Source organism: Stegostoma tigrinum, chromosome 23 (genome assembly GCF_030684315.1).
Source record: "Stegostoma tigrinum isolate sSteTig4 chromosome 23, sSteTig4.hap1, whole genome shotgun sequence".
Lineage (NCBI taxonomy): Eukaryota > Metazoa > Chordata > Chondrichthyes > Orectolobiformes > Stegostomatidae > Stegostoma > Stegostoma tigrinum.
The window spans coordinates 12,260,074-12,282,379 of NC_081376.1; the positions used below are offsets into that span (position 1 = coordinate 12,260,074).

Genomic DNA, 22,306 nt, shown 5'->3' on the forward strand with positions numbered 1-22,306 from the left:
TGCGATCAAATTCAGGGGCGTATTGATATTAAATTTTCAAGTTCCAACAGACAAATGTTTCCTTGTACTTAGGAGTTATTTTACACTGTCTTGCATCATGTTCAGACTTGCGTACAAATCAACTAGCTAATGAACTTAAGAACAGAACCCATTCACAAGGACTGCATGTATTGGTCTTTCCACTTGTGCTCCATCTGTTACCATAATTACTGCTCTGATTACAAGCTGTAAGGATTAAGAAAGGAAACCTGTATATTTCTAATTAAACAGTGCCTTCAGAACAACTCAGAATTTGTAGTGCAGAAAAATGACAGCCAGCCAAACTGCTCCCACACTACTACATGTCATTATCATCCTGTTCTATCCCTCCCTCCATATATTTAATTGGCTTCCCTATCAATGCATTGAAAAAAATGCCCAAATATGATTGTTCAAGACTACTACCAGCTCTTTACCATGTCGTGTTGGCGACGAAGGGGTATAAGTAACTTTGGCAGCAGGTGAACTGTACGTCTGAGACACTAATGGCCGGTCGTGTGGTGAAGGCTCCAGAATCTCATTGGCCGATTCCACACTACCATCTAGCCTACAAGGAAAGACAGACAGCACAGAAATCAAGTCTTTTAAAAGAATGTCACATGAAATTATTTTCACTGCATGGCCATCTGAATCACTGAACTGAAAGAAAATGTCAAAATATTAAAGATTCAGTAACCACACTGATTTATAGAACTTTATTTAAATAATTGTATGGAAGCAGACATTAATTTTCAAACAACTAAATTCCTGTAATAAAAATCTGAGGAATGCATTGCACAGGATGAATTTTAAAGAAGCAATGAAAAAAAGTGCATCTTAATAAAACTTAATCTGGTCAAAAGCACTGATTCTATTAAATTGTTTCCTTGACTTTTAAGTAAGGAAATATAAATGCAATGACAAACCATCTCCCAATTTTCATTAGGGTCAAACTCAGGAGCAGGCCTCTATTTATAAGATGGTCAGTTCTAGACTTGTAGTACACACTCAAATTCATCAAGCTGTCTTGCATAAATGATTTGCTAGTATGGACTACAATTACTAACAGAGAGGATTTCCTTAATGGTTATAAGCAAATAACTATAAAAATCCAAGGAGAACTGTTCCATCTTCTGAGACAGTCAACAGCACATCAAAACATTGTGCATATTAGGATTGGATTTCTGATTGCATCTTGCAGTCAGTAATTGTGAAAGACGACTATCCAGCATTTACAGAACCTGCCTGACATTTATCCCAATTAAACCAGCATAATGGAGGTCAAGTAACTTTCATAAAGAGTAAACATCCCATTTTCCCAAGCAATGAAAATGACAATCTACTCATGTTTAAGTGAAGCAAATTAAGTGTTTTGAACGATAAACACCACATACAAAATATCTAAGTGACTAAGTAGTATTTATCCAAAGGTTGACTGGAAAGACCAGTTCCACCTAAATTTCTTTGTATCCTGTCATTGCTGACAAACAGCCACACAATGTACTCCCAATAATGTGGTTCATATGCTCCAAAATATTTGCTTAAAAGAACACTTTTGGGGGGTGCGGGCAGAGAAAGCCTTTTTTGTTTGCTAGGTGGAAGGGGAAAGGGTTTGACTATTAAACCACAACCCAACAAAAAAAAAAGCACCATCAACAGCACGTAGACCTTTTACTATGAAAGTGGTTAGACATTTTAATAGAACAAGGCATGTGATCTGTGAACTAACGTGTTACTTCCTCTCAATTCTTAGCATTTTAATCCTCGTACAAGAGCTTGATTTTACTTCTCAACACAAGTGAAAGAGTTTCTAGTGCAATGTAGCCAATAATTTCTATACACAAAATTTCTAAATGCAACATGTGGAAAAATGCAGACAAAAGATTAAGAGGAATATTCGGAACCTAATAAATCACATCAAATCAAATTTCAAAAAAGCCTTCCCAATTATGCATTATTGATTTTTTCCCTTCTTTGGTCTCATTGTTAAGGTTGTAATTCTTATATAGCTATTCAAATATACATGACATTCAGCAAGTTGTTGCATCAGTTGTGATTTTCAAGAATCCCTAGAGTATGGAAATAGGCCATTCGACCCAACAAGTCCACACTGACTCTCCAAAGAACATCCCACCTGAGCTCACCCTCCTACCCTATCCTCACAATCCTACATTTCCCATGGCTAACCCACCTGATCTATACACCCCTGGACACTATGGGCAATTTAGCTTGGCCAATCCACCTAACCTGCACATTTCTGAACTGAGAGGGGAAACCAGAGCGCTTGGCAGAAACTCATGTAGACACAGGGAGAACGCGCAAACTCCTCACAGACAGGTGCCAGAAGCTGGAAGTGAACCTGGGTCCCTGGCGCAGTGAGGCAGCAGTGCTAACCACTGAGCCATTATGCTGCCCTTATTATGTGTGTTAGATGGGAGATGCAAAAATAGAGCAACATCCTGCTATCAAAAAGTTCTATTTCGACATATTTTCTAGTCTCCACAGTGCAATCGTTCCAAAGATGATTTCCTATATGAAGTTATTTATCCTTGACCAGAAATGCAGAGTTGTCCTTTTTTCTGAGAAAGGTTTGCTTCAATTAGGAGTCTCTTATACATTCCTCTACTTCTCAATCAAATCAAAACATTGAAATAATAGCAAAATGGTAAATGCGGTAAATTTGAAGTAAAAACAAATAATACTGGAGAAGCTCAGTAAAATGAATTGCATCTCTGGATAGAGAAGCAGAGTTAACATTTTAAGTTCAATATGAATCAGTCATATGGGACTTGAAATGTTAACTTTGCCTTATTCTCTACAAATGCTGCTGAATTTGTCCAGCGTTTTCTGTTTTTAATAAACAAAGTAATGGCCTGGATTTCAGTGTCAGGCACAAAGACTTCCAATTATGCATTATTGATTATGCAGACTTCTCCTTAAGTAGACTTCTCCTTTCCCAATGTCAGTTTAATTCTAGCAATTTCAAGGCATACAGCAGCAGTAATATCATCAACAGGATAAACAGCCAATCAGATTGAACTGTTTTCACTGACAGCAAACCAGGGTTAAAAGCCATTTTATCCTTGGTTATACAGCAAAATAAATTATGACTGAATTAGGATAGAAGCTAACCTAACTACATACATAAATTCTGTTGCAAAATTTAAAACATGACATTTGAAACAAAAAGAGAAATTAGTGGAATATGAAATGTGAATTAGTCTTTTAGACCTGGTTAGGTTGTTCAGCAGGAACAATCAGAATAGTGTACCATTTAAAAACTTAGTTTCATCTCTTCTAATAAGATACAGCTTTTAAGCGTTTTTACAACAACACTTAATATTGCAGTACAATGCATGAACTGCCTATTGATTCCAGTCTGGGGCGTCTCAACAGTGCACCTCTGGAGAAGCACAGCATCACTGAAAGCTGCGACTTGTCATTCTGCACATGTACAGACTTCACAACTTGCCATCAGTTTAAATGGAGAAACAATGGGTGTAGCTGACATGTCATTATTACCAAGACAAAATCTCAATTAACAGGCATCATCTTACAAGTGTGGTGCAAATAATCATTTCACAGCAACTTCTGGAATGTACTTCCAGCAGGCCACAGTCGTGTTGCTTACTTGTGCTGTTTCATTAGTGTGCACTCGCCCCCTTCTTGTGGGTCCAAGTTATACATGTAGAGATAACCATCTGCCGCTGCTACCAGTAACCGCGGAATCTTCTGTATTCTGCAGAAATGTCAAATACCAAATTAAGATAGTGGGAACTATTGCCACGCTGCACTTACTTCATTTTTCCTTATTTATCCTCCTATTCCTGACTTTTCCAATTATTTCCTAATGTCACATTCCTTCCTTTCAGATATTTTCCCCCCAATTCTTTTCCATATTTTACTTCTTTCAGACAAACTAATTACACTACACCAGAATTGACAACTTCTCAATCAGACTATAAAACTGAACAGTCAAAACTTACTGAATACTCAATGCATTTTATCACTAAAAACTCCGAAAATGACAGGCTTAGTTTGACTATAAAGTTTATGCATTAATTTTCATAAAATCCAAAAGTGGATCATATGTCTAATCTTTAGCACAATGTATACTTACGTTGCCAACGCACAAATATTTCTATGCCCCGAGAATGGCAGCCGAACTGTTGCAAATGCCCTCCCTTGATTGAACATCTCAGTGACCTGGGAAGGCAGGTAACTAGTGGAAGCCATGAGCACCTTCCCAAAATAACCAGTCCACGTGGTTGGCTCCTCCTGTGGTCTAAACAGGGAGAGGTGTTCGGAAATATTACATAACCAATCTCTTCCTCAACCCCCTATTATTTATTCACAACAAAAACAGAAGTTGCTGGAAAAGCTCAACAGGTCTGGCACAATCTGAAGAAAAAAAATCACAGTTAACATTCTGAAGGGTCACTGGACCCGAAACATTAATTCTGCTTTCTTCTTTACAGACGCTGCCAGACCTGCTGAGCTTTTCCAGCAACTTCTGTTCTGACATTCCAGGGAAAATAGCCCCATCTTATTCTTGGAGCAGAAACAGTTGAGGTGACTTTATTAAACTGTTCAAAATTATGAACAATTTTGACAGGGTAAAGAAAGGTATTCTGCTTCCACGAGTTTGTGGTAATCAGTAATTAGGCATCACAATTTCAGGGATTGTTAGCAAAAGAGCTAGGAATGAAATGAGGAGAAACATTATAAAATGAGGGGCATGGGTTCAGTGAATGGTCAAGGTCTTTTCCCCAGGGTAGTGGGGTCCAAAACTGGACGGCATAGGTTTAAGGTGAGAGGGGAAAGATTATAAAAGGATCTAAGGGGTAACTTTATCACACAGAGGGTGCTGAGTGTATGGAATGAACTGCCAGAGGATGTGATGGAGGCTGGTACAATTACAATATTTAAAATATTTACAATATGAATAGGAAGGGTTAAGGAAGGATACCACACATCGTCATAGAATCCCTACAGTGTGGAAACAGGCCCTCCAGCCCAACAGATCCACAATGACCCCAGGAGCATCCCACCCAGACACATCCCCCTATAAACCACCTAATCTACATATCCCTGAACACTATGGGCAATTTAGCATGGACAATCCACCCACCCTGCACATCTTGGACTGCGGGAGGAAACCGGAGCACCCAGAGGAAACCTATGCAGACGTGGGGAGAACGTGCAAACTCCACACAGACAATTGCCCGAGGGTGGAATCAAACCTGGGTCCCCGGCGCTGTGAGGCAGCAGTGCTAGCCGCTGAGCCACTGTCTTGCCAATACGGGATATAGGCCAAATGCTGGCAAAGGGGACTAGATTAATTTGGGACATCTATGGACGAGTTGGATCAAATGAGTTGCTTCTGTGCAGTACATCTCTAAGAAGGATTCACTCAATTTCTCAATTTTTTATCTTTTCTAAAATCCTGGCATCTAGTAAATCCCCTTTGCATTCTCTCCAGGGCTTTAACTTCCTTCCTTATATAGGAAGTTCAGAACTGAACACAATACTCCAAATGCAGGAGGTATAGCATCATTTCCTTGCAGGAGGTATAGCATCATTTCCTTGCTTTTACACTCTATGCCTCTACTTATAAACCCAAGAACCTATAGCCTTCTTTTGAACGCCTTACTGCACTGAGAACATTTGAACAGTCCCTCCTCAGTGCGTACTTGGCAGTGACTCAGAAGGTGGGATAACAGTTATTTTAAAACTTAAGCAAGACCATGAAAGCTAAGATAGCTGAAATAAATTGGCCTACTAGGCTAAGAAACAGATGAAAAGAAAAGCAGTGCTATGCATTTAAGGGGTATTTCAAAACACTCAATGATTACAGTCAAATGACAAATAAATTTCATGGGGAAAAAGCCACCATTGGATGCTAAAGAAGTTGTGAGCATCGAACTTAAGGGGGAAAAAAAATTGCACAATGATGAGCGGCAGATCAGAAAAACAGATTATGATGTACAGATAGACTACTAGATTAAATCAGAGGAACAGTAGGAGAGGAAGCTAGCTAGAAATGTAAAAATCACAGAGCAAGAGTTTAAACAAATATTTAAAAAGAAAAAGTGCACGTAAAAAGTGTCTTGGTCTGCTATGAAAATGCAAATGTTAATAGTAAATAATAGGGAAAAACGAGAATGAAAACAATTCATATTTTGCTTCAACTTTACTAGAGGTTACCAAAAACATTCCAGTAATAGTAGTCAATCAGAAGGTGGAAGAGAGACTGGAACTTGGTGGAATTACAACCACCATGGAAACTGTAATGAAGAAACTGATGAGCTACACGCTAACAAGTCTCCAGGTCATGACAGACTTCATTTTAGGGTCTTAAAATGAACAGCTAATGAGATACGGAGAAGCACGTGTGTTAATTTTCCAAAATTTGAGACGTCCTTGGAAGTTTTTTGCTTTTTCCAGCTGTATGAAACCTGTTTACTCAATTAGGGAGGGCAGCAGAAAACAAGACACTTAAGCTTGACTGTTGTGGGGAAGACATCTCTACCAACTGTCAAGTTAGTTATTGTTGAGCACTTCAAAAATCCAAGGAACTAGGAAGTGTCACCATGTTTTAGTGAAAAACAAATCATGTTTGACCAATTAATCGCAGTTCTTTGAAGGAATAACATGTACTAGGTTTAAAGAGGATCCTGTAGGCACACTATACTTGAATTTCCAAAAGGCACTTGACAAAATGCCACATCAAAAGGTTATTGTGCAAAATAAGAGCTCATGGTGTAGCTCAAACATGAAAGATTGACTAGCTGGTAGAAAACAGTATGCATAATCAGGTATTTTTTTGATGGACAGGATGTGAGAAGTGTACACACACAGGTCTGTGCTGGCCTCAACTTTTCTTCGATCTATAATGGGTGACTTAGATGAGGTTGTCAAAGGCACGGTACCCAGATTTGCAAATGACACAAAGATATGGAGTCATATATGTTTTGAAGACACAAGGAGTATAAAAGATCTTGAATGGTCTTGACCAGGTGGACATAGAAAGAATGTTTCTTTTGTGGGTCAGTCCAAAACTAAAGGGCACTTTTTAACAACTGATCTTTTCAGACAGATAAGGAGAACTGTTTTCTCTCAGAGCTGAGACACTCAAACTCTGTCTCAGAAGCGGAGGTGGCACCAATGAACATTTTTAATGCAAAGATTGACAGATTCTTGTTGCAACATGAATCATAAATTATTAGAGATAGGTGAGAATATGAAATTCAAAACAAAAACTGATCAGCCCACGATCTAATTGAACAGATAAATGGTCTTGAATGGCTGAATGGCCAACTGCCGTTTCTAGTTGGTATTTGAGTGAGGGAAGTTAGGAGAGAGAACGTGAAATGGACAGAGGGAGAGGGAAAACAGAAACAGAAAGACAGTGAATGGGGAGCAGGAGGGGAGAAGAGCTTGTGGGGAGGGGAAAGAGAATGAGGGAGAGAGCTGCAACGTAAAGTCATGACACACTGTACAGCATTTTTGGTGAGTGTCTAAAAGTCATTGTGGTCAACAACACTGCCGTTCTGGTGGGACTTAATTGAGAATCTTTCTTTCATGAGGCTTGTCATTCAACACTGACAATTATTTCAGTGATTACTTACTTCTCTTTTTGCGTCTCCAGTTTGAAGATGTGAACTGTTTCTGTGTTACTGGATGCAGACAGGAACATTCCATCCATACTGAATGCTAATGAACAAATACTGACACACCTAAATGATAAGAAGTTTGTCACTGAGCAAGTAAAAGCCTGCTTATCGAACTAAGACCTTAAAATTAATGTCAATAAACTTATGACAAAAATATCTAGCATTTTAAAAACAAAATTCTCCATATGCTACCTTCCTGCAGAAAATGCCCGAAAATGTCACAAACTCCATTTCACGTTAGTGTCAATTTTAAGTGACTAATGCAAAACCCAAAAGCAGGCAAATATAATTTCAACTAGCATGAGCCTGTCTCTTCATCCCTTCGTTTAACTTAATGTAATATTTGAGGTTTACCTTTTCCACTTTTATTACCATATCTTGAAGACTTTATATAGGATACCCTCTCGGCTAAACAGCACAAATGTCTTCAATTTTTCCTCACGGCTCATCCTCCCATGGAAGATTCTCACATTCCTCCAGCACCAGAAATTGGCCTCTGAGGTCAAATACCAGAACTCTCAAAACACTCAAGATGTTGAAACCAGAACACTGAATACTTCAATCATAACTTTTTCAGGTTTATTCTTAACTGTTCCAGTCATAGCATCATAGGAACAGACCCTTTGGACTAACTTGTCTGCGCTGGCCAGATAACGCAAACTACCCCAGTCCCATTTGCCAGCATTTAGTCCATATCCGCATAAACCCTTCCTATTCATATATCTATCCAGACGCCTTTTAAATGTTGTAATTATACCCACCTATACCACTTGTTCTGGCAGTTTGTTTCAAGCACGCACCACCCTCTACACAAAAAATTGCCTCAGGTCCTTTTTAAATCTTTCCCCTCCCACCGTAAACGAATACCCTCTCGCTTTGATTCATCTACCATGGGAAAAGACCTTGGCTATTCACCTTTAATGTCCCTCGACTTTATAAACCATGATAAGGTCAACCCTCAGCCTCCAACACTCCAAAGGAAAATGCCCTAACCTATTCAGCTTCTCCCTACAGTTCAAACCCTCCAGGCCCAGAAACATCCTTGTAAAATTTTTTTCTGCACCCTCTCAAGCTTAACAACATTTTTCCTATGGAAGGACAACAAGAACTGTTTGCAGTATTCTAAAAGAGGCCTCACCAACATCCTGTACAGCCACAATATGATGCCCCAACTCCTATATTCAATGTTCTGGCCAATGTAGGCATGGATGCCAAATGCTTTCTTCACCACCCTGTCCACATGCAGCTCCATTTTCAAGGAACAATGCACATGTAGGTCTCTATGTTCAGCAAAACACCCCACAATGCTACCATTAACTTTACAAATCTTACCATGGTTTGCTTTACCCAGATGCAACATCACATTTATCTACATTAAAATGCATCTGCCACTCCTTGGCCTATTCTACTGACTGCTCGGAATGGTTTGCTTATACATGGCACTCGTATATTAAGACTCCGAAGTCTTTCACGTTCTTCCTTAGATATTTCAATACCATTCATGGACTAAGTGTATCATCCCATTTTCCTTACGCACAATATCTTACATGTTCCAACACAAAATTTAATCTGATATTATCCTCCTCATCTACGTTTTAACTCTCAGTCTGTTAGTACAAACTTCCTCAGATTTAGTATCATTTATAAATTTTACATTGCTTTTAGATTCTGAACTGTTTGAAATAGAAACCATAATAACCCTAAATATGGAACAAATCAGGTCACAATTCCTTGTACCATAATTAGTTCCATTCCTTTAACACAAGGCCATTGATTTCTCTCCCTCAGTAAGCCTCTTACCTATGAATTGTTGTAACGAATATCTATGGCTAATGGAACACAGAAGAATAGTGGTAAGGCTACAGAGTTCCAGAACTATGCTCTGGGGACATGGGGTAAAATCGCACCACAATGAGATTTGAATTAAATAAAAATAAAGTTTAAAAGTGCGTCAAATTGTGATAATTGTTACAATTGGCAAAAAAATTAGTTTGGAGCTTAAGTTGTAACTTACATTTTTAATTCCTTCTTGGAATGTAAGCATTGTTGGCTTTTCACTAGTCACTCTTGGAGAAGATGCTAACTGTCTTGAATGCTACAGTCCATGCAATGTTGGTAGACCCACAGTGCTTCTATGGGAATTCCAGGGTTTTGACTCAAAACTCAAACTTAAAATGTATTTTGTATTTCACTGCGGAAGACTTAAGAAAAACAATCTAGATATTGTAAGGAACAAAGATCCAATGAAAATGCAGTTCTTAATTTAAGATTAATATGGAAAAAAATTCACTGGAAAATTTCATATATGTGTATAAGTAGTGACAAATCCAATTCTGCTCACGGCCCACACCCTGGATTTTGTTTTTTCCAAGAAAGAAAAAGTAGTTCCATAGATAGTTGGTTGCATTCCCTAGATTTTAGTATGGCCCTTATGAATTGTAAAGAAGCAAACATAGCCATGTTATTCAGGAAAGGGAGGGAAAGAAAGGACAGAATTAAGTCATTAGCCAAAGATCAGTCATAACAAGTTTAGAATTTAGTTTTCAGGACATGGTTAACATGACACTTATAGATCATAATGACCGGATAGAGTCAATATGGATTAATCAAAGGAAAATTAAGTTTAACAAACAGTTGAGTATTTTGTTTGAGGTTGTAGGTAAAGAGAAATTAGCAGATGCAGTGTACTTGCATTTTCAAATGCAACATTCAATAAAGTAGCACTCAAGAGGTCATTCCACAAAATTAAGGTTCATGTAATTGAAGCAGTGGACTGATATTACAGGATTTCAGGATTGTCTAAGGGACAGAAAGGAGAGGGCAGGAACAAACATTTTTGCATTGCTAGGCTTTAATCTAACAGGGTACTGCAAAGATGAGTGCTATTTACAAACTACATCCATGACTTTGATGACAGCAAACATGAACAGACATATGCAGTTCTAACAATGCAAAGTTTGAAGGGTAAGTAAACGGTGAGAAGAATGCAAAATGGTTGTAAAGCAAGACTGATAGGTTAGGTGAGTAAGCAAAAATGAGGCAGATGAATTACGATGTGGAGAAATGTCAAGTTATTGATTTTATTTAGTAGCAAAGTTAAGAGACTGGAAAAACTTAGCTGAAATACAATAAGTGATCTCAATGAAACATAAGAAATATACAAAAGGTGTTTCAATGGGTAGATGGTGGTAAAACATTTTTCCATCAGCAGCACTTCTAGAGGCGAAATATCTTCAAAGTTGTGAACCTTGGAAATTCATTACCCAAGAGGACTGTACAAAGTTTTTGACGATACTCAAGACAGACTTTGATAGATTTTTGACTACCAAACACTAATTCTGTAATACACTTGAAGGATGGAAATGGGTTATTCTGTTTCTACTTGTTACATTTTTGTTACTGTACTTCAGATGAATTGGGTTTTTATTCCTTACAAGTCTAGCAGGCTTGCCACTAAGTTTACATTTACCTTCTTTCTTACCTCTTAACTCCCCTTCGGAATTCAAAGAGTTTCTGTCCCTCTGGAATGGAGAACACTCTGATGACTGTTCCCTACAACAAAACAAACGAAACAAAAATCAGCAAAAGAAGCATGAAAATGCAAGTTATAGTAAACCAAGCTGACTAAGCAAGGAAAACATTCTGGCTCTGCACTGCGTTAATACATTTACTTTAAAAAAAGGGCCATTTACGAAATGGAATTCAAATACTATCCTGTCATACAGCATAGACTTTATCAAAAATTGGAATATAACGTAATGGCCTGATACCGCTGTGCTTTGCAGCAGAGTGATATTCAACCCATTATGATGAAGAAGAATTTCTTTTGTCAGGGTGGAGACTCTGTTGAACTCATTGCTGCAGAGGACAGAGGAGGCCAAGTCATTGAGTGTATTTAAGATAGAGAGGGATAAGTTCTCAATTAGTAAGATGATAAACGGTTGCAGGGAGAAGGCAGGAAATGGGGCTGAGAAACATATAGCCATGATTGAATGCAGAGCAAACTTGATGGGCTGAATGGTCCAATTCTGCTCCTTCATCCTATGGTCTCAAGTTCTAGGTATTAGTGCAGTTTCCACAGACAAGACTTGTTCACAGAGACAGAAACCATAGCAACAGGCCAGAAATAAATCGGCCATTCCCAAATGCCTCGTAGCAGCTGGCCACAATCCACAAATGGCTCACCCACCTGACATCTAGACCCTTACTTCAGATTTTCTGACAGATCTTATATGTTAGTACTTGTAAAGAAATAATATAAAAGCACAGGGGTAACAACTAAAGAAGTGGGGTTATAATAGTTCTTATGGTAGTGTCGTGACTACAACACTGAACTAGCAGGAAAGCAGCTGCAAGCTCATAATCACATTATGACCAGTCGTCATGCAATGAATAAATAAATCCAGTAAAGCTAATGGCTATCATAAAAGTCGAACTGACTGAGCAATGTACATTGGAAAGAGAACTGGCCAGCTTCCCAAGGGCCAACACAAAACTCTAGACTTATGAAATATGGTTAGCTTTTCATGTTCTTCAAGATCTAAAAAAAATCTCGCACTTGTAAAATAATTGCTACATTAAAGAAATTGATAGCAAGATGGTTAATAGATACTCCACAGCATCTCTGCCCAAACTCCAAGGAATAGTTTTAGAAATAACAAGCACAAAGAATGGATCAAATGGGTGAGATAGCTCCCTCCTCTATTGTAACTGCCATTGTTTTACACTGATGGCTTTTAACAATCTCGATCCAGGATGCAACAGATATTTCTTAAAAACTGAATTATTTCAAACACTTGGAGAATGAAGTTGTTTTAAGTCAAGATTTTTTAAATAGAATACTGGACCATCACATGCAAATCATGCTGACAAGAGTGCAACATACAGCAGAACAAGACAGAAGCATTTGTCAATGGTTTTTACAGAACCAAATGTAGAAAGAAGGCATAGATCACAGTGCAGAGACACAATTAAAGAGAGAAAAATAATATGGGAAGTGGTAATCAGATACTGGTAGGAAATAGCAGAATAAAAAAACCTTGGAGTACACCAAGAATCAAGACTACATGTTACATAGATAACAAAAATACAATAATAAAAGACGTCGAATGTTATGCACATTCACATACCAAGTTTAAAAAAAAATGATAGCTACAGTTATGTAAATAAATGTGATCTGCTGACCATTTCAGAGTCTTGACTTTAGATTGACAAGCACTGTCTCCGGAATATTGAGGGCTATACAGCAATCAAGCAAAATAGGAAGGGATAGTATAGAAATCAAGGATGGCACTTGTGCAATAGTTAAAGATAATTAAAGACCATGGTTCTAAAGATCAGGATTTAGAATCTTTTTGGGTGGAGATGAGGAACATAAAGTAGTCACTGACAGGACAGTTTTGCAGGCCCCCTTACAGTAACCATAATATGGGACAAAATATCCAACAAGATTGAGTACTTGTGATTCAGCAACAGCAGTCACAGATGATTCTAATATACATAATTAAACTGGGAAAAAAAATCAAATTGGCAGTAGTAGGTGGAAGACAAGTTCATAGAATGTTTTTGAGATCATTTTGTAGAGCTACACATTTTGGAACCGACTACAGAGCAGGTTATATTATACTTGGTGTTGAACAATGTGACAGGATTAATGAATGATCTCAAGGTTCAGGGGCCCTTGGGTAGCAGCAACCCAGCAACATTGAATTGCACATCGACTTTGCAAGGAAGATTCCATCTAAGACTAGCATTTTAGATTTAAATAAGGGCAGCTATGTGGGCACGAACATTGAAATTAATGGGCATAATAGGTTAGGGAGTAGATAAAGAGAGGCAAGTGGCAGACATTTAAGAGGTTATTTCAGAATACTCAAAATAGAATATTTCAGCAGTAAAGAAAAATTCTCAAGAGAACACATCTTTTGTAGTTATCGAAGGTTAAGGGAAGCATCAAACAAGGAAAAAGCACAAACTATGCAAGCATAAGTGAAAGGTCAGACGTTAAATCAGCAAAAGAAAAAAATAGAATATGACAGGGTGCTGGCTAGGATACAAAATGGATATAAAGCGTTTCTACAGGTATTTAAACAGGAAAATGTTAAGTAAAATGAACACTGGTACCCAAGAGAGTGAGAATGAGGAGTTAATAATAAACTTGCAAATCAAATGAACACTATTTTGCTTCTGTCTTCACCACAGAGGATACAAAAAAAATTCCAGTAATAGTTGTAAAATCAAGTGGAGGCAAAGGAAAAAGTAAATTAGCAAGATTATAATCACTACGAAAATAGCACCAAGCAAACCAAAGCAGATGCAGGCTGACAACTCCGACTTCATCCCAGTCTCAGAAGAGATGGTTAATGAGGTAGATGATGTGTTAGTGTTAATTTTCCAAAATTCCCTACATTTAGTAAAGGTTCCATCAACGCGAAGTAGTAAATACTCAACATTCAATTCTCTATTCAAGAAGAGAGGAAAGATCAGCCAGTTCGCTTGATGTGTCAAAGGGAAGATGTCAAAATCATTAAAGAAAAGTATAGTTACACACTTGGGAAAAATTTGAGGTCATCAGGAAGAATGAGCATAGTTTTGAGAGAGAAGTGATGTTTAACCGATTATTTGGTGCTCTTTGAAGGAATATCAGTGCTGTGGAAAAAAAAGAGGATCCTATAAGATACTAAACTTGGATTTTCAGAAGATAAAATGTCACATCAAAGTTTATGACAGAAACTAAAAGTTCATGCTATATAAGTAACATAGTAGCACAGACGAAAGATTGATTGCTTTCTGCCAACCAGCCAGCCAAAGTATGACTAAATTGGGTTTCCATCACAGATCGTCAGCTACAGTATGGAGTCCCATCGGATTCTGTGCGAGGACCTTGACTTTTTACAATTTACATCAATGACTTAGATGAGAGGATTGACATGAAGGCGCCAGTGTTGGACTGGGGTGAACAAGGTCAGAAATGGCAACACCAGGTTACAGACCAAACATCGCGTCGTGTGATTTCTGGCCTTAGATGAGAGGAGCAAAGGCATGATGGTCACAGACAGCACAAAGACAGGTAATAAAGTATGTTTTGAAAGCCTAAGGAAGATGCAGATGAATACAGACAGGTTGAGTGGGTTGGCAAAAATCTGACAGATAGAATATGATATGTGCAGAAGTTAAGTTCATTTTGTCAGGAAGACATCAAAGCTAAGTATTATTTAAACACAGAAGAACTGCAGAATTTGAAGGTGTCTAAAGATTTGGGTGTTTTAGTGCATGAGTAGCAAAGCTAATATGCTGGCACAGCACAATCAAGAGCTTATGAGATGCTGTCCTTTATTACAGAGGAACTGAGCATAAAAGAAAAGACATGACGCTTCAGTCATACAGGGCATTGGTGAAAACACAACAACTCTGCAGTTTTGGTATCCTTAGTTAAAGGATATAAATACAGTGGAGATGGTTTAGAGGAAGGTTACAAGATCAATACCTGGAATACAAGGGTTGTCTTGAGGATAAATTGGATATGCTAAGCTTGCTTCCAATCAAGTTTAATAAAAGGTGACGACTGGATTAGAAAGTCTTGACAAGGTGGATGATAATAGAACATAGAACATAGAACAATACAGTGCAGAACAGGCCCTTCGGCCCTCGATGTTGCGCCGATCTGTGAACTAATCTAAGCCCCTCCCCCGACACTATATAAAAGGAGGTTCTCTCTTGTGGGTCAGCCCAAAACTCAGGGACATGGTTTTAAAATTAGAGGTACTTTTTCCAGGCAGAGAAAAGGACAAAAGTGTTCTCATGCAACCTTTTGTGTACTCATCCCCTACAACTTTCCAGAATCTCCATGCTCCTCCAATTCTACCACATCCAAAATTTTTACAGCTCCATCTTTGCCAGCCATACCATTAGTTGACCAGTAGTATACTGTCATGTTCACATGGAATGGCAAAACAGGTATGAGGTGCTGCACAGTTTATGCTTGCCCCTTTTTCTTACAATCTTATAAAATTCTAAAGCAGCGTTAATGAGACGTTTAATAAAGTGTGAAGCTGGATGAACACAGCAGGCCAAGCAGCATCTCAGGAGCACAAAAGCTGACGTTTCGGGCCTAGACCCTTCTTCAGAGCAGTCTAGGCCCGAAACGTCAGCTTTTGTGCTCCAGAGATGCTGCTTGGCCTGCTGTGTTCATCCAGCTTCACACTTTATTATCTTGGATTCTCCAGCATCTGCAGTTCCCATTATCTCTTAAATGAGATGTTTTACCTGTTATGGGAGTCAAGAACTGTAAGCCATAGTCTCAGAACAAGGATATCAGTCATATAGGGTCAAAATAAGATAAAATTTGTTATAGGACTGTGAATCTTTGGAATTGTCTCCCACAGAATTGTGGATAGCGAGTTGTTGAATATTTTCCAAGAATGGGATCAACCAATGTTTGCCAACTAATGGAATTAGGGCTATGGGAATAGTTTGGGCAAGTGCATCAGAGGTGGAGAATCAGCTATCTTATTCAACAAGAGGTGTATGCTTGAGGAACAGACTATCTTCTCCTCCTACTTTTTTGTTATTCATGTTCGCAAAAGCTACCACTTTGGCTGTTTTTTATTATCTATCCTAACATTCCTTATATAGATTTGCTACATTGAGTTGGTAATCCTTCCTGGATAACATCACAGTATGAGGTTTCCGTACAAATACAACGTTTAGCCTGTCAAGACATAACTTATTTCTCTGTCTCCAACTGCTAGCAAAACAATGCTATTGATTAAAGCTAATATTCAAAACATACATCTACTTCAAATAGGTTACCTTTTCAGAGGCTGTCGCAAGTTTCATACCACTTGCATCAAATGCTAGAGCAGCAAGTGGACTGTCATGAGCTGGGATCATATTAGCAGCTCTCTTTAAAACAAAAAGAAATAAATTCTTTCATGAACATTCCATTTACTAAACAAAATTGTTCAAAAAATAATCCTAATATTTCTTATAAGTATATTAATAACAGCCCAAAGTGAAATATGATTGTACAAACAAGGCAGTGAATAATTCAGAATCTCAGCAAGCTAAAAAGCAATTACATACACTCTGTCGTGATCAATATCAAGCATTCACTTAGTTCAAAGGCCTTCACCTCATTTTCATGACTCTTGTGTTGTGATGTCAAAGCTATATGGCAGGTATCTTAAACCCTCACATTTAAAAAATATTCAATTAAAACTTTCTATTCAAAAATTATGCAATGTACGTAAAAGAATACCATGCACAAAAGAATTGTTATCTCAAGACTTAACTAGCCATTTGAAGTCATGGGCGGTGCAAATGTACTGTACCTCAACACCTATCCATGCGTGCTGACAGCATGTACAAAACTCAAACTGTGCAATGACTGGATCATTTGGAATAAAGCAGGGTCTCTATGCAAATTGGTTAATTTTGGAAGAAGCATCACAGAAACAGTAACAAATATTGATAAAATTCTTTGTTCATGCATGATTGTAACGTTTATTTTGGAGAACTGGGTTTACATTCGAAGGAAATGAAATTGAAACCTCCAACTCCGAATCATTAGTAATCACCACAGAAGAGAAAATAAATTCATACTTTCAGTGCTCATTTGGTCTCTGGGCTTCATTTCAACCTTAATCCAGTAGCAAATTAGCAAGGATTTAAACTACAATGCTGTCCAATAAAGTTACTATGTAGCTTTTTTTTGAAAACTAACCTCCAAATGAACCATCAACCCAATTCTAGGCCCCTCAGAAGAGTCAGTTGAGTCAACAGATAAATGCACAGCTATTTACAGCTGTTTTTTTGAGGCTTTATTATGAATAGCCAAGGAAAGAACAAAAAGACCTCCAATTTCCTTCCCTTCCGACCATAATCAGTGCTGTGTAGTTAGAAAAGATAGATATTGGTTTCTAAAATCAGTGACGTCCACAACAAGAAGAGCAAAGGCAGTCAATGTCTGGCAACACCGCAACCTTTATGTTCCCCTCTAGGCCACACATCATCTTGACTTGGAACTGTGTCATTCTTCCTTTCACTGTCACTTGATCAAAATCTTGGAAATATCTTGCTAACAAAACAGTAGGTGTTTTCACACCCCTAGGCCTTCAATTCAAGGCAGCAGCTTACAATCTATTTCACCAGAACAATACTGTGCCCTGGTAGATAATGACATCATCTTCTAAACAAATATACATTTAAAAAATGTCCATTAGTCCTAACACTGGCCATCCACCCCAAAACAAGAACCGTGCTAACCTCCATACTCCTCCTAAACCACAGACAGCACGCAATTCCAACCCTATCCTCAACCTCACTGCGCACTAACTCACATGCTGGAATGTCTGCACCTGCCGGGCTACAATAGTTAAGCCAGCATTGCCAGGATGAGGGTGGGTGAACTGAGAGATTTTGTAAGACAAGACAAAAAGAATATTGTTGATGGTATGCAAAATGGTGGAGCAGTGTCAGGTTGAGGGCGTGGAGAGAGATAGAACTGGGGGCTGAGGGGATTTTCACAAACAGAAATTCTAGCCACAGGATAATTAATAATTAATTTTCCAAAACAGTACATAAAATTTCAGCTGTGAATCAGAGTTGGAACTAGCAGAATTAACAAACTTTGAAACATTTAAATCTTAACAGAGTACAGCAATTGCTGCCATAAAAAGGGGGCCTTGACTGTCCCATACTGAGAGATAACAGCTGGATTGGAGGTACCATTGCCATCTTTGAAGCTGGGATCAGAAATGCAGAGCTCAGCCCTACTGCAAAATAGTAGGAGCACAGACGCAGTCATTGATTGTTATTCCTCAGAAGTTTCAGACAGTTCATTTCAAAAATCACCATTCCTCCCTGGTTTAATTTCTCACAAAGCAACCACTTCTCGCCTGCTATCCCATCTTGAAGCTTCTCTGGAGGGTTCAGCTTCCCATACAATGCTCCAAAGCCTTTCACTCCAACATAGCTTCTAATCACCAAATATAAGTGTCTCTTGAAATTCCATTCCCTAAGCCTGCAACCATCATTTAACTCGTTAGCGTACGAAAAGTAATTTCATCTTGTGGAAATTCCATCACACAACCTTCTTTAGTCACATTGCTCAACTGACCTCATGCTCGTCCAACATGTCCCCTGTATCTATTCCAACCCCTGTAAATATTTGAGATAACTCAGTGTGCAGCTGGATGAACACAGCTGGCCAAGCAGCATCAGAGGAGCAGGAAGGTTGACGTTTAAGGTCAAGACTTTCTGAAGAAGGGTCTTGACCCGAAACATCAACCTTTCTGCTCCTCTGACGCTGCTTGGCCTGCTGTGTTCACCCATCTCCATGTGTTATTCCAGAATCTCCAGCATCAGCAGTTCCTACTATCCCTGTAAATATTTAAATTTGTTATTGTGTCAAATTAAATTTTCTTGCCCTGGCAACGATATTCAGCTGAGAGAAGAGCCAGGTATTTTGCAAAGCAGTGATGGATGATAAATAAATCATTCTGTTCTGACTATGCATCAATTTTGGGCAATTTTAGATGTGTATATGCTGAAAAAAATGAGGTTATTTACAAAGTTGCATCAAATAATATTGTACAAGTTGAATACATAAATAATTAATACAGCCTTTCTCAATACGTAACTACTTACCAAATTGATAGTATCGAAGACTTGTACCTCCCCAATTGTTGCACTTCCAGGGTACGCAAGATAGCAATTATCATTATTAATGGAAAGTGCACATAGCCCTGAACGGTAAAAAAAAAACTTGTCTTTATTAAGGGGGATTTCGTAAATTTCATAAATGCTTTAGGACTGAATATACATAACAGTACATCGGAGCAGGAAACAATGTACACATTTATGAAATAGTGTAAGTCTAACTAAAGTTCCATAATAAAACAGTACAGCCCAGTTTATATCTATCCAAGGCTGTGAAAATAAGATTTTCATGGAAAGAACCACTGTCATTACCCTTCTCAATTAGATCACTGCACTCGGAGCTCCTTCAAAATTCAGTTAAAGCTTCCAAGCTCCAAGAAAAGGCAATAAAATGTCATCTGAACAATACAATACTGATTTTTATATACGATCAGTGTCATGAAGGCTTCATACTTATCAAGTTTGGAGGGTTGTCAATATTTAACTTTTCGTAAAAAAAGTAAAAGAAAGAACGTTAGATTTTCTTTTAAACAAGACATTTCTCAGAAGTCACAAACAAATCTAATGATTCCTGATTATTTACTAGAGAGCCTGTGCTTGGGTTTCTGACCACCAGGCTTCACCTGCTTTGGATATTATTTTGGGTAGTTGGTGATCAAACTCAAGAAACATAAAGAGCTTCCCAGCTTAGTTCTCCCATTTCTGGAAAATCCTTGTGAAACTCAAACCTTTGCACACTTCCTGAATTATAAACAGTGCTCACCTCTGTGTGGAACCCAACCCAGCATGAAAGCCAACTATCTTTTCAAATAGTACGAGGAGGAATTCTCAATACTATGCAAACATGGTTTCCTCAGAAGCAAATATCCCAGAGAAAACTACATATGCTTAGTGACACTCATCCATACATGCCAGACTACCATGCCGAGAGCTGCTGGATCATTCCACACCTTATCCTTTTGCCTGCAAGAATGAACCATTGTTGGGAAAATAAAACATTTTTTGGTCAAAGTGAAACTCTGTGCAGAGGGCAACCTGTTTTCTCCCTTATTTCCTGGTGTGAGTGTGCATTCACGTGTATATTGAAGTATTTAGAAGGACAGACATTTATAGAACACAGAACAGTACAGCCCCTTTGGCCCATGATGTTGTGCCAACCTATGACCCTGATAAGATCAATCTCCCCAGCATACCCTTCATTATACTATCATCCATGTGCCTATCCAAGAGTCACTCAAATGTCTCTAATGTATGTGGACTCCACTACCACTACCACTGCCAGCAGCAGATTCCAAGCACCCACCATTCTGTGTGAAGAACCCACCGATGACATCTCCCCTATACCTTCCTCCAATCACCTTAAAATTATGCCCCTGATAACAGTTAATTCCACCCTGGGGAAAAAGTCTCTGACTATCCACTCTATTTATGCCTCTCATCATCTAGTGCACCTTTATCAAGTCACCTCTCGTCCTTCTTCACTCCAATGTAGCAAGCCCTAGCTCCCTCAATCTTTCCTCATAAGACCTGCCCTCCAGTCCAGGCGGTATCCTGGTAAATCTCCTCTGCACCCGCTCTAAAGCTTCCACATCCTTCCTATAATGAGGTGACCAGAACTGAACACAATATTCCAAGTGTGGTTTATGCTTTCATTGTTCAAATTGTGTTGATTAACTCTATATTTTTACCAAATAAATCACATTTTCAAGATGCAGTCATAGAGTCAGATGTACAGTACGGAAGCCGATCCTTTGATCAAACTCATCCATGCCAGCCAAATATCCTAGATAAATCGGGTGTCATTTGCGAGTAACGAGGCCCATATCTCTCTAGACACTTCCTATTCGGATACCGATCCCAATGCCTTTTAAATGTTGTAATGGTACCAGCCTCCATCACTTCCTCTGGCAGCTCATTCCGAATGTGCACTATATGCTGGGTGAAAAAGTTGCCCCTTAACTCCCTTTTAAATCTTTCACCTCTCACCTTAAACCTATGTCCTCTACTTTTGGATTCCACCACCCCAGGGAACAGACTTGTCTATTTACTCTATCAATGTCCCTCATGATTTTATAAACTTCTAATAAGGTCACCCCTGAGCCTTCAATGCTCCAGGGAAAACAGACCCAGCCTATTCAGCCTCACTCTGTAGCTCAAATCCTCCAACCCTGGCAACATCCTTATAAATCTTCTGAGCCCTTTCAAGTTTGACAATTTCCCTCCTATAGCAGGGAGACCAGAACTGCACGCGGTATTCCAAAAGTGGCCTAACCAATGTCCTGTACAGCCACAACATAACCTCCCAACTCCTGTACTCTATGCACCAACCAATAAAGGCAAGCATTCCAAACGTCGTCTTCATTACTCTATCTACCCGTGACTCCACTTTCAAGAACAATGAACCTGCACTCCAAGGTCTCTTTATTCAGCAACACTCCCTAGAATCTTACCTTTAAGGGTATAAGTCCAGCCCTGATTTGCCTTTCCAAAATGCAGCACCTCATTTAAGTAAATTAAACTCCATCTGCCACTCCTCGCCCCACTGGTCCATCTGAGTGAGATCCTATTGTATTCTGTCCAATACACGTCAAATTTTGGCATTATCTGCAAACTTACTAACCATACCTCCTACGTTCACATCCACATCATTTATATAAAGTGACAGAAGGCAGAGAAAGCACCACTAATCCATGTGGCACACCACTGGTCACAGGCCTCCAATCTGAAAAGCAACCCTCCACCACCCTCTACCTTTAAGCCAGTTCTCCTTGTATTCAATGGGATCTAACCTTGTTAATCAGTCTACCAGGATGAACCTTGTCAAGCACCTTACTGAAGTCCGAGCAGATCATATCCACCACTCTACCTCCATCGATCCTCTTGATTACTTCTTCAAAAAACTCAAGCTATTGAGACACAATTTCCCATGCACAAAGCCACGTTGACTATGC

The 22,306-nt window shown here is 38.8% G+C and overlaps 1 protein-coding gene across 2 annotated transcripts in view; it reads right to left on the reverse strand.

The window, feature by feature from the left end:
• Positions 1–22,306, reverse strand: part of wipi2 (WD repeat domain, phosphoinositide interacting 2) — a 55,780-nt gene that overhangs the window by 4,859 nt on the left and 28,615 nt on the right. For both annotated transcript variants that reach the window (XM_048551942.2, XM_048551941.2), the window contains 7 exons: positions 19,344–19,441; positions 16,506–16,598; positions 11,176–11,246; positions 7,650–7,757; positions 4,139–4,303; positions 3,650–3,757; positions 456–586 (listed from right to left, as the gene is read on the reverse strand). In XM_048551942.2, coding sequence (XP_048407899.1) covers positions 456–586; positions 3,650–3,757; positions 4,139–4,303; positions 7,650–7,757; positions 11,176–11,246; positions 16,506–16,598; positions 19,344–19,441 — 774 coding nt within the window. The remainder of the gene's footprint in view (positions 1–455; positions 587–3,649; positions 3,758–4,138; positions 4,304–7,649; positions 7,758–11,175; positions 11,247–16,505; positions 16,599–19,343; positions 19,442–22,306) is intronic.